The sequence below is a fragment of the Astatotilapia calliptera genome, chromosome 12 (assembly GCF_964374335.1).
Source record: "Astatotilapia calliptera chromosome 12, fAstCal68.1, whole genome shotgun sequence".
Classification (NCBI taxonomy): domain Eukaryota; kingdom Metazoa; phylum Chordata; class Actinopteri; order Cichliformes; family Cichlidae; genus Astatotilapia; species Astatotilapia calliptera.
The window spans coordinates 14,568,492-14,581,964 of NC_137433.1; the positions used below are offsets into that span (position 1 = coordinate 14,568,492).

Sequence of the window (13,473 nt, forward strand, 5' to 3'; positions counted from 1 at the left end):
GTAAAGTGATTCGTAGCAATATATGGGTTTGCTTTATCACGGGAAATGTGATTAAATCGTACTAGATATCTATCTGCTGCAAAGACAGAAGAGGAGCAAAGAGAACAAAAAACATACCTTGGCACACTGCTTTTGTGTGAATGTTGCTCCTATATATGCAGTATAAACAGGAATGTAGACGTAAATAAAGGTTTAAGGTACTACACTGCATACCAGTTTATTAAAAATATAAGCATATATGCATGCGCATGCCTATCAGGTCAAGCCAGCAGCACTGAAAGCAAACCAAAACAAGATGTGAAAGACTCATTATTGAAGCTTTAATCCACATATTAAAAGTGTGTGTGTGTGTGTGTGTGTGTGTGTGTGTGTGTGTGTGTATGCCACAGGAAGGCAGGGGAAACACTGCCCAGACCTGAGCAGCAGGGGTGGACTATAGCAGGAAGACGGTCTTTGTTGGTCTGTTCCACCATGATGTCATGTCGGTACCTCTGTTCTTATTACCATCCTAAATGAGCTCCCGTGTCCACATATATCACAATAATAACAACTGGATGGTCCGCCTGTAACATCTGCTGAAATGCTCGAAGCAAACATTGATGACGTGCACCTTTTTACCTGGCAACACACTCGGCTTCTTTTGGCTGCTGTGAGGGTCACATGTTGAACCGCTTAATGAGGGGTCATAAACTCAAAATCAGTCATAGACAATAAAACAGAGATCTTATCAGCAACAGTATTGGCGTTCTATTCAGCTGTGTCCCAACAACCTAGCGAGCTGTGTGCTGAAAACAACAACCAAATCTAGCTTGACCTAAGGAAGTAGCTGCATTCGACACGCGTTTAAGATTGAGACATAAATTCCAGGTTTAACCTTTTGCCAACAGCTACTTTTGCACAAAGAGTTGAGGGGGAAAAAAACACACACAACACTGCCCATTTCCCCGTCTTTATGTCCTTGTAAACATTACTGCTATTAATAGAGACCAGCCCAAGGGCAGCAGCAATGTGTTAATACAAACTGAGGTGGTCAAACCAGTCCATGACCTCAGAGCTAGGGCGCTGTGGCAGTTGTCACTAGAGAAGCGGCGCCTGTTAAAGTTCATGTGTTCACGAGCAAAACAGCCACGGTGTAGGAAGACACTCAGTGTCAAAACTTGCATGCAAGGACAGAAATCTGACAAGCGCAGCAGAAGGCAGGGTACATATCCTGTCTGGGAACAGTCAGGTGCCACAAGTTTCCTGTTCTATAAATATATAAAGTATGGAATGTGACGGGGGGGAGCACGAAAAAACCCTGAAATTATATAACCCACCGTGCTGTCCGATCAAAGGACCACACACAGCGCAGGGCACGCTGGGTAATACTTGCTGTTTGCTCATCCATAAAGATCCAAGAGGACAGAGCATAGTCCACATGAAGCTAGCCGTAACAGGATGCTCCTGTGCTCTGACGAGGTATTATAGCATCTGTTTACCTCGATAAATGTTTTGGTAGTGTGAACAGTGTCGCGATACAGTCCTACATCTCTACGAGGAATGATTTTTAGTTTATTCAGAGTGAAAATCAGCAGTTAAGTGAGCAAACACTGAGGAAAGTGCTTGAAAGGCACAGAGCCGACTCATCAGTGAGATAGAACTCATGGGGCACCGTGGACTGACATTACTGGGTGGGTGCTTTCTTTCCTTCTGCATGAAACACACAGTCTCTTCATAAAGATATTTGTTCCTTGTCCTGCTCCTGTGATGTCCTGCCACGAAAACATGCCTCGATTGAAAAAAAAAAAAAGAGTCTTTAAAATCTGCTTTGGCCTTAAATGAGCCAAACTCCTTAATGAACTCTTTCAACCTCATTTATAACTCTCTGGAGCTTTACTCAAGATTTATGTTTTTACAAATATACAAATAAATTAGCTGATTTTACTCTAATGCACTCTAAAGAATCCCCGTGTCATAGGTTCCTATAAATAACAATATGTTATGTATAAATACAAAGCCACACCTCATTTCTTAATATTTTGCTGCCATGCAGCCAGATTGTTTTGTATTGTTTTTTAAAGTGGTCTTGAGCAATAGTTCTCCAGGCTTTCATTGGACACTGGATGCCTTTTCACTCCAGTCCTTCTACCTGACCATTTTTGTTTGTTTGTTAAGCCACTGACCTATGAATCATTCAAGCATAATAAAGGCAACTAACTCAAGGGACGAACCAGTGTTGTGTCCTTGTGTCCACACATAACAGACAACTTTGCAAAGAACCAGTTTTAAATTGCAGTCACTTTCTTACTAGCAGCCTATACACACATCATTTGCTCCCATGTCTTTAATTTAATCTGGGAAAAATGCCAAAATACTATTTTGACACCAACAAACTGATTCCTAAAAGGCTACTAGTGGGAAACCTGGCATGGTGTGCCGTGTGTCCTTAAAAATTATAAAGAAACTGGACAAGTCAAGAAAGAAGTGTTAGCACAGATCCATCTGCTGTTCAGAGACATTGATCAGTGAGTCTCTGCAGCCATCCGTAAAACACAGTGGAGGCTCTGTCATGGTTTGGAGTTGCATTTGGAGATTTTGTCAAAATTGATTAGATTACGAATGTAGAACAGTACTGTTAGATTTTGATCTATCATGCACTCCCATCTGGAAAGCATCTGATTGGCAACAGCTTCAGCATGTCAATAATTTCAAACATGCTGCCAATGCAGTAAAAACATGGATCAGTCATGATCGGCCTCCACAGAGCCCGGACCTCAACATCCTCACCGACATCCAAAAACATGTTTTAATAAATCCCTGTGCCTTTTTTTCCCCAATTTTGTTTGGATCCGAAGGCTGGATCAGCACTTTTTTACAGTTGTGTATTTCCTCAAACATAAAAGATCCCTCATTTCTTCTTTATGTTTAGTTGTCCTGACATTAAAGGAAATAAACAGCCTCATTTAACATCATGTAGGTTCTGAGTGTGTTTGCATTGACGTATACAGTCTGGCATTTAGCTCTTCATCCAGCAGGAGATATCAGAGAGAAAGGTTCAGAAGTTACTGTATAGATTATTGGATTAATGCACATCAAAAATTCATCAGCTGTTCCATTAAAGCAATATGGCAGCAGTGCAGAGCGCAGGAAGCACATGGAGACATGATGAAACAGTACTTAAGTAATCACCTGTGTGTCTGAGAGGCTTCTGACTGCATTCCTGGAGTACTTTAATGACAAGCGCTTAAAATTCACATTTTTTCCTCCATCCACTTTCACTCGGCTTACCGAGTCTACTTTTACTTTAGAAAATCATCTCCGGTATTTCCCAGAATTCCACTCGACAACCCCTGGAGAACAGGCGTGAACTTGTTGCATCCAGCTGAGTTACGTATACTGTATGTGTGGGTAGAGGCAGCAATAACAATAGAGATAGTAGGAGCCAGAGAGCTGAATTTTTTTCTACTCAAGAAAAAATGAGTCACACTCCTACTCAAAACACAGCGAGCCTTGTGGCGTGTTGTCGGTGGAGATATGGGTATCTCTGCTTCGTCTTTGCTTTATAATCTCAGTGCAAAACTGCTGTTAGAGAATGAAGAGCCAATAAAGGAACCCCTATCCTTGAATTTACAAAAAACAAACTTAAACAGCAAAAACGTTCCAATAATATTAATTGAAATGGCGTGAACTGTACATGCAGGGTCATATATAATACCCCAAATGTAAATGAAGACATGCCATGCAAGCAGCTCTGCCAGGCTAACAGCGATCTAACTGTGGGTATGTCTGGGAATTTACAGACAAATGAAAATGAAAAAAACAAATGAAAAATTCCTCCTTTAAAATACCTAATGTATCATATTTGACACATGAGGTTTTGTGAGTTGTTGTGACTACATCATCAGTGTGATTTTCACCCCTTGGAAAAACCTGGATAAACTGAGCAATGCATTTTAAAGTAATAAATTACAAAATAATTATATTAATATGCTGGATGTAGCAAATATTGTATAAATTAAGACTCATATATTTATTTATTTATTTAGGACAGTGCATGTTAATGAACATAAATGTAAAAAAAAAAATTACATGAATGTAAACATACCAGATTATAGCCAAGGGCTAATTTCCATCTGTTGTCCTTAAGCATAAAAATAGACATAATAATTCATAAAAATTCATCATTCATTCATAATAAAAACTCCATCACCAAACTTACACATACACACCATTCTGTTCCCAAATAAAACATTAAAACTATACAACTTATACATGATCACACACATATGCAAATGGATATTTAATTACTTTTAAAATATTGTCATATGGTTTAGTTAATACTCAATTTAAACAATTGTCTTGTGGTTCAGGCTTTCAAGGGTTCAAATCTGCACACCTGGAGGGCAACAAAAAGTTTTCGAAAGATTTCAAAGAGCTCAAAAAATCACGATTCCCAGCCTGGCACGGCACTAAAGAATAACTAGAGTCAGCAGGCTCCATCTTATGAGGACCGAGAATTTTTTCAAGCTATCTGTAATATACTTTTAACAACATTAGCAGTGATCTCACTTCCAGAAAACACATGATGAGATTCGTGTGGGGCGATCATGGCTCAAGAGTTGGGAGTTCGCCTCGTAATCGGAAGGTTGCCGGTTCGAGCCCCGGCTTGGACAGTCTCGGTTGTTGTGTCCTTGGGCAAGACACTTCACCCGTTGCCTACTGGTGGTGGTCAGAGGGCCCGGTGGCGCCAGTGTCCGGCAGCCTCGCCTCTGTCAGTGCGCCCCAGGGTGGCTGTGGCTACAATGTAGCTTGCCATCACCAGTGTGTGAATGTGTGTGTGAATGGGTGGATGACTGGATATGTAAAGCGCTTTGGGGTCCTTAGGGACTAGTAAAGCGCTATATAAATACAGGCCATTTACCATTCAATGGGATAGTCGGGCATTGCCAGTGTGGTCCCATCCATGTCGTATTCAAATGAATCACCTTTTGTTAATAACACCATAAACAGTCCTGCATATATATTCTTTTCAGGTCCTCTTTTAAAAAAAAATCTTTTACTTCTTTCCTGTCAGGAGGACCCGATGAGGAAATGAGACGCTGGTTTCCCTCCAATAAGAGTCTCTACTAAATAAAAGCTGACAGTTTTATTCCTCGGTTCCGTCCTTTCAGACAGGTCCTGAGAGAGGAGCACTCCAGGCAAATGTTTTTGTTTATATGAAAACGGGGCAGGAAGTGCGTAACAGAGACTACAGAGTCTGCAATATAGTGCTCATACTCAGATTACCATTAGCTGGCAGGTGCAAACAACAAAGATCAGTGTTGTGCATTTGATAGTGGAGGGTGCAGCTCATTTCACTACATTTTGCAAGTTGTAACGACAGCAGCTGGACTTGCTTAGGTTTGCTGTTCTATGGAACGCTGAAGCACCCGCCCCCGACATCCCTCCAACCTCCTCTCCCACACACACAACCCTCTGTAAATCTCTTGCAAAGACAATAGGCTAACTGTAACTCTCCTAGCAGCAATGACTAATCAGTTCTTATCAGCCAGTAATCTATGTAGAAATAAAATGTCTTCTTAAAAGAACAACTGCAGCAAAAAAACATAAAAAATGTGTAGGGCTGGTTTCAAACGCAATATGCTCCAATCAGAGCTTAGTGCAGGCTGAATCCGGGACTCGGACAAACTTTTGGAGACTTCCAGATATTTAAGACACAGCCATGTTGAGTTAATAATCAAAATAATCAGCGACTGTATATTTAGGGCAATGCAATTTCATACCTGGAATGGTAATTTACACTATATTTTTCTGCTGCTATTATTACTATGCAATATAGTCATTTTTCCTAATATATACAACAGTTTTTTTCTAAAAGCAGTGAATACACACAAATGTCTCTTATATTCTTACGTGTACATATCCTAGATTCCTTTTTTATACCTTTAGATTTATATTGTACAGTCTGACGGTGAGTAAATGCACAGAAATTTCGTTGTGATGTGCACTAAACTGGATGACACTTAAGTGGCTATTCTATTCTTTTCTATTCTATATCTATCTACACACGCTGTAAATGCTTATTTTTGGTTTAGTTAAGACGATTGTTCTAATGTTTCTTTTTGTAGATTCATTGAGTAAATCTAAAAAAAAAGAAGCAATTTTTTGGTGTTTGCCTAAAAATGTCACAAAAGATTAAATAATTATGTAAATAGCTGATAATTGTAAATGGTCTGTTGTGGTCCTAAGGACCCCAAAGCGCTTTACACAATCATCCACCCATTCACACACTCACACACTGGTGATGGCAAGCTACAGTGTAGCCACAGCCACCTTGGGGCGCACTGACAGAGGCGAGGCTGCCGGACACTGACCAGTAGGCAGTTATACTGGCAATTATACGGTAAATTCTAGTGTATTCTAGGGTAATTACCACTGATGATCAGTAGGTAAATACAGTAAATGTACAGCTGAAACACTAAGAAAAAAGAAAAGGTATTACTAACTTTAACTATGATGTATTTGTGACTGTGTTTGCTTTGTAATAAGTCATGTATAATTAGGTACTGTGTAAAAAAGGAGGTCCTCTGACAGACGTCCATTCGAATTACAGTTGTAAATATCCAAATTTTGTCCAACCCAAATTTAACTGTGTACTATCTAGGAATGAAAACAGTACATTCCAATGAACTGCTTTTTTGTTATGTTGTTTTTCATGGTTATACTTCCTTACAAAAACGTTTCAAACATTTACATTTTTGACAAGGGACTTTTTTTATACTTAGGTTGAAAAATAACATCAGCACATCTGGTAACACTCTTCAGGAAGTTTTGTGTTACCGGCAGTAGGTCCCCGGGACTGTTTCGCAATCTACTCAGTAAAGCTGTTTTCACACGTGAAATCTAGAAAATTTGAGGTGAATCATGTTTGTCTACTCACTTATGCACAAGCATGATCTATTTTAACCTGCTTATCAAAGTAGGGTCGTGGGAGGGGGCTGGAGCCTATCCCAGCTGACACTGGGCAAGAGGCACAGTACACCACAATCACACACCAGTCCATCACAGGCCTAACACCGACAAACGACAACACACTCTCTCACATCCACACCTGCAGCCAATTGAGAATGGCCTGTTAACCTAACAAGCGTGTCTCTCAACAGCGGGAGGAAGCCAGAGTACCCGGAGAACCCACACAGGCATATGGGAGAACATGTAAACTCCACACGGAAAGCTCCCAGCTGGCCGACAGTTTCAAACCAGAACCTGTCTTGGAGAGAGGTGACATTGCTAACCACTGCACCCCTATGCTGCCCTCAATGGCTGCCCTCTCACTACTATAATAACCTGTTTTAGTTATGCGAGGAAGCCGTCTCAGCAGAATGACAAGCGCTTACTAGCCGTGTTTAATGTGCGTTTGCATATGTACATACACCTCGTTTGGGTAATGTTTCGAAAAGGTACCAGTAACCTGAAACTGTGCAATTGCTTGCACTATTATCATGTTCATAACCTTTGCAATAAAACATGCCATCGCCTATTTAACCACAACAAAGTAACTCAGTAAAAAGATGACAATCTACCTAGTGACTAAGCTGAAACTGGACTGTAAAAGTTTTCCATGGTATTACTTCGCTGTCTTGTCTCAGATGGTGATAGACTGTCCCCTTTTCTATGCAACCAGCATGAACTTGCACCACAGCATGCATGAGATCACACATGAATTTATTGTAAAAGTCAAGTAATGTCGTGGAAAAACTGGGGCTTGTTTTTACTGCAGTTGGGTCGGTAAAGAAATGAGTTTTTCTTCATATTTCAGCTGTAGTTTCTCTGGGTTTACGTAGTAGCTGTTCCTCAGTTATTACCAATGGTAACTTCATAACAATACAAAACATTTACCAGTTCAATTAAGAGGCTACAGAAAGGAGGCTTACTGAGAATTCAGTTCAGTGATGATTAAATAATAAATCCTCGCCTGCTGTATTTCTATCACTTTTAGTCGTCCACAGCACCTCAGCTGCTTTTATTTTTTATATAACGGAGTTTTACTTATGTAACTACAACATTCAAAAAACGCTGCAGCTCGAATGAGAAAGCCCACAGGCAGCGGAGTGGAATTCTGTCTAGTCGCCCAAACTAAATGCCCGGGCTCTGTTACCACAATTCAAGAAAGGCATCTGGATGCAGCAATGCAGTTTTTCCCCTGCTCTCATTCACTTAAACAACCGATGACGTTCACTCGCCTGGCTTGGAATCTGCGACTGCTGCCAGCAAGAGTTGTGAATGGGGAGGCAGGCAGACAGAGGCTTGTGAACACACACACACACAATAAGCAAAGGGTCTACTGCACCGATGCTGCTCGCGTCACAGTGGCTAAGTTCAGGTTACATTTAAACAAAGGAATTTGCCCCACACCCCTCATCGGCTATCGCACACATAAATCTACAGTATGTTCTGATATTATACCTGCTCGCTCGCTCTGACTGGATGTCAGCTATATGTATAACATTAAAGGCCACAGTGTAACAGATCCCACTGAAACAAAGGGCCCTGTCAGGCCTAAGTGCCTTTGATCTTTTTGATCTGTTGTAAAGCCCCAATTTCCTCAGCTGACAAACTCACACAGACATCACAGCTTTTAAGGCCAGCGCACCAGCGTTTCCCCCTGCTGCTCTGACACAGTAAGCAGTGCTGTCGCTGTCAGATGATACTCAGATGACCATCGAAGTGTTTCATTTCACCGCATACTCATCATCCATAAAGTATCTTCCGCAGAGACCGGAGAGGAGCTCTACAGGAAGATGGAGCTCGGATGGCAGTAGCCCACTCAGTTTGTTATGTAACAATCAATTTGATTAAATAGCTTATGGGCTGCATCAAACTGATAGCGTATTATACCACTGAGCTTTATGTAAGACAGCGGTCACTTAACAAAATGGTCCAATATGGTCAGAGCCCCTCTCTTTAAAAAAAAGAAAAAAAATTCTTCTTGTGGAAATCAAGTTGGGTTTTTTACTGTGATTAAACGGAGCACTCTTTTGATTAGAAATCCTCCATTTCTAAAGTGTTTCCAATCTTCCAGCTAATTACTAATCTCAAAATTATCTCTGAATACTCATAAGCGACGATGAGCTTTCACCAAACTTGGCGGCAAATGCCAGACCAGCACCGTCAGAGCAGCCATCGCTGACACTGAAGAGTCAAAGAGCAACCAGAGGCTGGTACGAGGCCTGTTTTGCCACTCTTGGCCCGGGGATATCAATAGCTTTCTTATTTCTCCTCTTTTCTCCAACTTGCACAGTTTTACTGATCTGGGAGGTGTGAGGATGCTGGCATAAACAAGCCAAAGACTGCAGTGTAAACTGGGCCTTCCTGTTGTCCGTAGCTGGAGAAGTTTAGACAGAGGATGCTTGCCTCTCAGTTCAGGCATGGCTGGAGATATGCTCGCATAAACAAACAGGAAAAAACACTCTTCACTTTGCTCCACTCGCATTCTCTCGGCTGTTGCTAGTGCATGATCTAAAATGAGTCTCTGTGTGTACAGTACAGTGCCTTGCTTAAATGTATGCATGCACAGAAAGCAGCAGCATTAACAGCAGCAGACATGGATGTGCATAGCCTTTGGCACTGCATCACGTAATACAAAACCTCTAATGATTTAGACCATTAGAGGATACAACCAATATTGCAACCTGTGAAATTGTTCAGTGTGTGCACTGCACACTCCAATTCAACTGTTGAATCAGTCCCACACAGCTACATTTATAGAGGCATTGATCAAGCTGCTGAGAAAGTCGTGCTTCAGCTATTAACTCAAAGATCCATCTCATCCAATAATTGTATAAGGCCTTATTCTCTCCTCCACACACACGCGCACACACAGTCAGGGCAGATGCACACCATTGGAGCAGCTGGGACAAGCGAGATCTGTCATGGGTCATTAACTGCTCTTATTAATTCATGAAGCTTGATTCACTCAGCCCAGTCGTGTTCTGCTGCCATAAAACAAACGTCCAGTCCAACCCACGGGCGAAGGCATTCTTCGTGTGGATTTTGACAGCATGTCGCCATCCTGGTTCATTTTATTACTCTATTAGTGCCTATGAAACACTTCCAGCTCTATGTGCAGGAAGCCCATTTATTTTAAAAACGTGCCAACGTTGTAACACGCGTGGAAGGAGCTGCGAGAGAACCAAAGTCTTTTCCTGCGTCATCTTGCAACTCTGCAGAGGCTTTTGCCACATCAAACTATGAGCTTCCCTGCAACCGGACCTGTGTACACTTGCACTTGTACATACACCGAGTCATTTTAAACTGAAGCAAAAGATTTGATGCATTTACAGAAAGACAGAAAACTGTTGCAACCAGTTCCAAAAAACAAAACAAAACAAAAAAGAATAATCATGACAATAAAGTGGGATGAGTGTGAGTGGTGGTTTTTAAACCCTGCTGATTGAAAACAGGTTTGGGATTACTGAGGAGAGTTCAAAGGGCATCCCAAAGGGACCCAGGTACACTCAGGACAAAATGTAATCTGTTTTCATTTTGTTTAAGTTTCTGGACATCACCCAGACTGAATAAGGGAAAAGGATGGCTATTTCTCTCAGGATTTATCTTGCTGTTTAAAGCTGCACAACCAAAAGACTCCCTAATTTTGGCTTATGAGGCGAAACCTAATGAATTTTGTTTTGTAACTTCCCACAGGCCCCAAACCTGAAATAAAAGTGCCCACATGATCCCAACGACCAAAACGGTCAATGCATCACACAGTGCGCGGCGTTTACCTCCAGGCCTTCCTCGTGCCCTCAGCGCAACCCTGTCTTCCTCAGAATGAACTATTAATGACACCGTGCGCCTTCATATTTCAGACCGTGCTGTCGGGCTGCAACTGGCCTTTTCAGACATTTGACTCTTTCTACACAGATAAGCAGAGTCCGTCTCTCCGCAGGGGCCCTTTACACAGATTTCAACACCAGTCACGTCATCGGATCACCTTTCAAATGTCAGACAGCCTAAGCTCATTTTATTCCCCCTCTAGAAAGGAGTTATTCCCCGTGTCAGTGTTTGCTCCAGCATGCATAACGTTGCGAAAGAGCCGCTTTCATATGCACAGACAACGAAAGCGGATGTGGGAGGCAGACCACCCTCCCATCCTCCCTCCCCTGCCGCCCCCGTCCCCCAACATATATATTTTTTTATATATATATTTAATGGGGGGGGGGGGGGGGGGGGGCATACAATCTGTCAAAATGTGCAAGGATTTTGGTTGACTCGAGTCTATCACTGATTACAAGACGAGCAGTTTCGCGGTGTTCCGTTGATGTTGTCTGCACTGTCTGCACAGCACCCCCTCCCGATTTTTTTTCTGTTGCATCTTTAGGATTTACCTGCCGTAATGAGCCACACAGTCTGCAGGCTGCCGTCATCCTTACGATTATTTTTTTTCTGCACAGCTCAAAATATGACAAAAGCAGGCCCGCTTACTATTTGTGTCAACTTACCCTCTCTGGCTTTTAGCAGTACAGTGTTGGCTACTATGTTCTCCAGCTCCATCAAAAAGAAAAAAAAAGAGAAAAAGAAAAAAAATCCTAAACGTAGAGGTTTCTCGGCACACAAACGTCTGCGGCGAATACAGCGTCCTTCAGCTCTGTGCGATGCGTTTCTTTTTCTTCACTCCTGGTGACTGTCCAAGTAAAATTCACTCATATCAAAGTCGTAAAGGATAAAACAGGATGTCATAAATTTGCTTGCAGTGTAAGCTGGGCATGGTTCTTGTTGTGGGCTGGAAGTGCGGCGCTGCATTTCTACTCCAATCCCCCCAAAACCATTCCATGCGTAATTTGGGTAGGAAATCTCCCCGACGCATAAAATAATTATTTCTGGAAGATCCGATGTCTGCAAACCGGGTTCTTTCGGCGGCGGATCCTTAACAAGGGTACACTAGGATACCGCCAGCTTTACCTTACAACAGCAGCAGCAGGGGTTGGCTGAGTGCACGAGAGAGGACATCAGCGGGCCCCCTCCTCCCCTGTTGGTACGTAATCAAAATAGGCTGGGCCTCTCAGTTAAGCGGCGTCACACAGTGAGCCTCTACCAGAAGTTAGGCCACGATGTCTGCAAAATAAAAGCACACTACAACTGCCTGGCTCGCTGGAGGAAGCGACACATTTTATAAAATGCTTTTTGTGAATTCTACATTCACATTTTATTTGGTCCCGCACGTTTCACCTCGAGTAGCCATGAATCTCATACCCAAGAGTTTCTACAACTAGTGAGCTTCTTTCCGCCAAAGTGATTCCATTTCTGTCCCAGTAACGCAAGCACAGGTGCTCCGACTGTAGTGGCAGTAAAGATTAAAAGGGTAAGAGGTAAAGTCGCCCTCTGGTGTTCAATTTTAAACTACATACGAGAACTGGTGTGCATAACGTTATGGATCACTTTCGCGAATCAACAATGCTAAACAAGCATTTCACCTTTGAAAATATATAAATACATAACGACTGAATGCCAGGTGATTGGCCGTTTCGCGAGGAATCCAGTAATTTTGTAAGGTAAGGATTCTCAAAGGATTTATGACAGCAAGGAGCAAATCCACATTTTAGAAGGGCTATCTTTGTAATTAAACTGTAATTCTCTCTAAACATCTCCACAGATGAGCTTCTGGAAAATACACTGCCATTTACTGCTCCAAAATAAACCAAAAAGGCCAATTTTAAATCTCAAATTGGCCTTAAAATAATAAAAAATCCGTCAAAGATTTTAAAGCAATGTCCGACAGGACATATTCAGGAAATATTATTCAAACCGTTAACTTATACAGCTCTGTTCATTTCTTACAAATGACTCGCTTCTTCATATTTAAAAAAAAGTTGTTTACATCATCATAAGCGCGCTGTTGCTGTATTATTGTGTTTTTACAACTTTATGAGTGTTTGCTGGTGAAATGGAGGCAGGAGTGTATAAAGAAAAAAAGATCTAGTGAAGAAATCAGGTCGAGTCAGTCCCAGTGTCCACTGTAGCGTTTGCTTCGAGATTAACGTTACCGACAAACCTTCATGTGGGGTCCTCTGCCCTCCTCCTGAAGACAAGCACTTTACGCTGAAGTTTCACCGGAAACTGCACTTTATATAATAAGACTTGATATGTGGAAACTTTCTTTATGGCTTGCAGGCTGTCAGGCTCTGGGTTCATAGTATAAAATAAAACGAAAGGAAGAAAAATACATTAAACTGCCACCGGAAGTGCTTAATCATGTGGCACGAGGATAACTCGTTTAGGAGCGAGTACAATCCCGCGGCTGCCCCGTTTCACAGAAGCCACGATGGATCAGTCAAAACGATTAACAAGCTTATTGACCGCTGAAGGCAGATAGGATCGATTTCTCAGTGTGCGGACGGGCTCTCATTTATATAAACAGGACGTGGGGCAGCCTGATGCACCGATATGCCGCCTGCCTAAGTGCAATTACCACAATGAATTATGGCATTTCCCCAC

At 42.0% G+C, this 13,473-nt stretch overlaps 1 protein-coding gene across 1 annotated transcript in view; it reads right to left on the minus strand.

Annotated features, from left to right (window-relative positions):
• The window catches only part of grk5l (G protein-coupled receptor kinase 5 like), a 30,264-nt gene extending 18,241 nt beyond the window's left edge, over positions 1 to 12,023 (minus strand). Inside the window, exon 1 of the mRNA XM_026187262.2 lies at positions 11,481 to 12,023. Coding sequence (XP_026043047.1) covers positions 11,481 to 11,532 — 52 coding nt within the window. The 5' untranslated portion in view covers positions 11,533 to 12,023. The remainder of the gene's footprint in view (positions 1 to 11,480) is intronic.
• Positions 12,024 to 13,473: the final 1,450 nt, after the last annotated feature.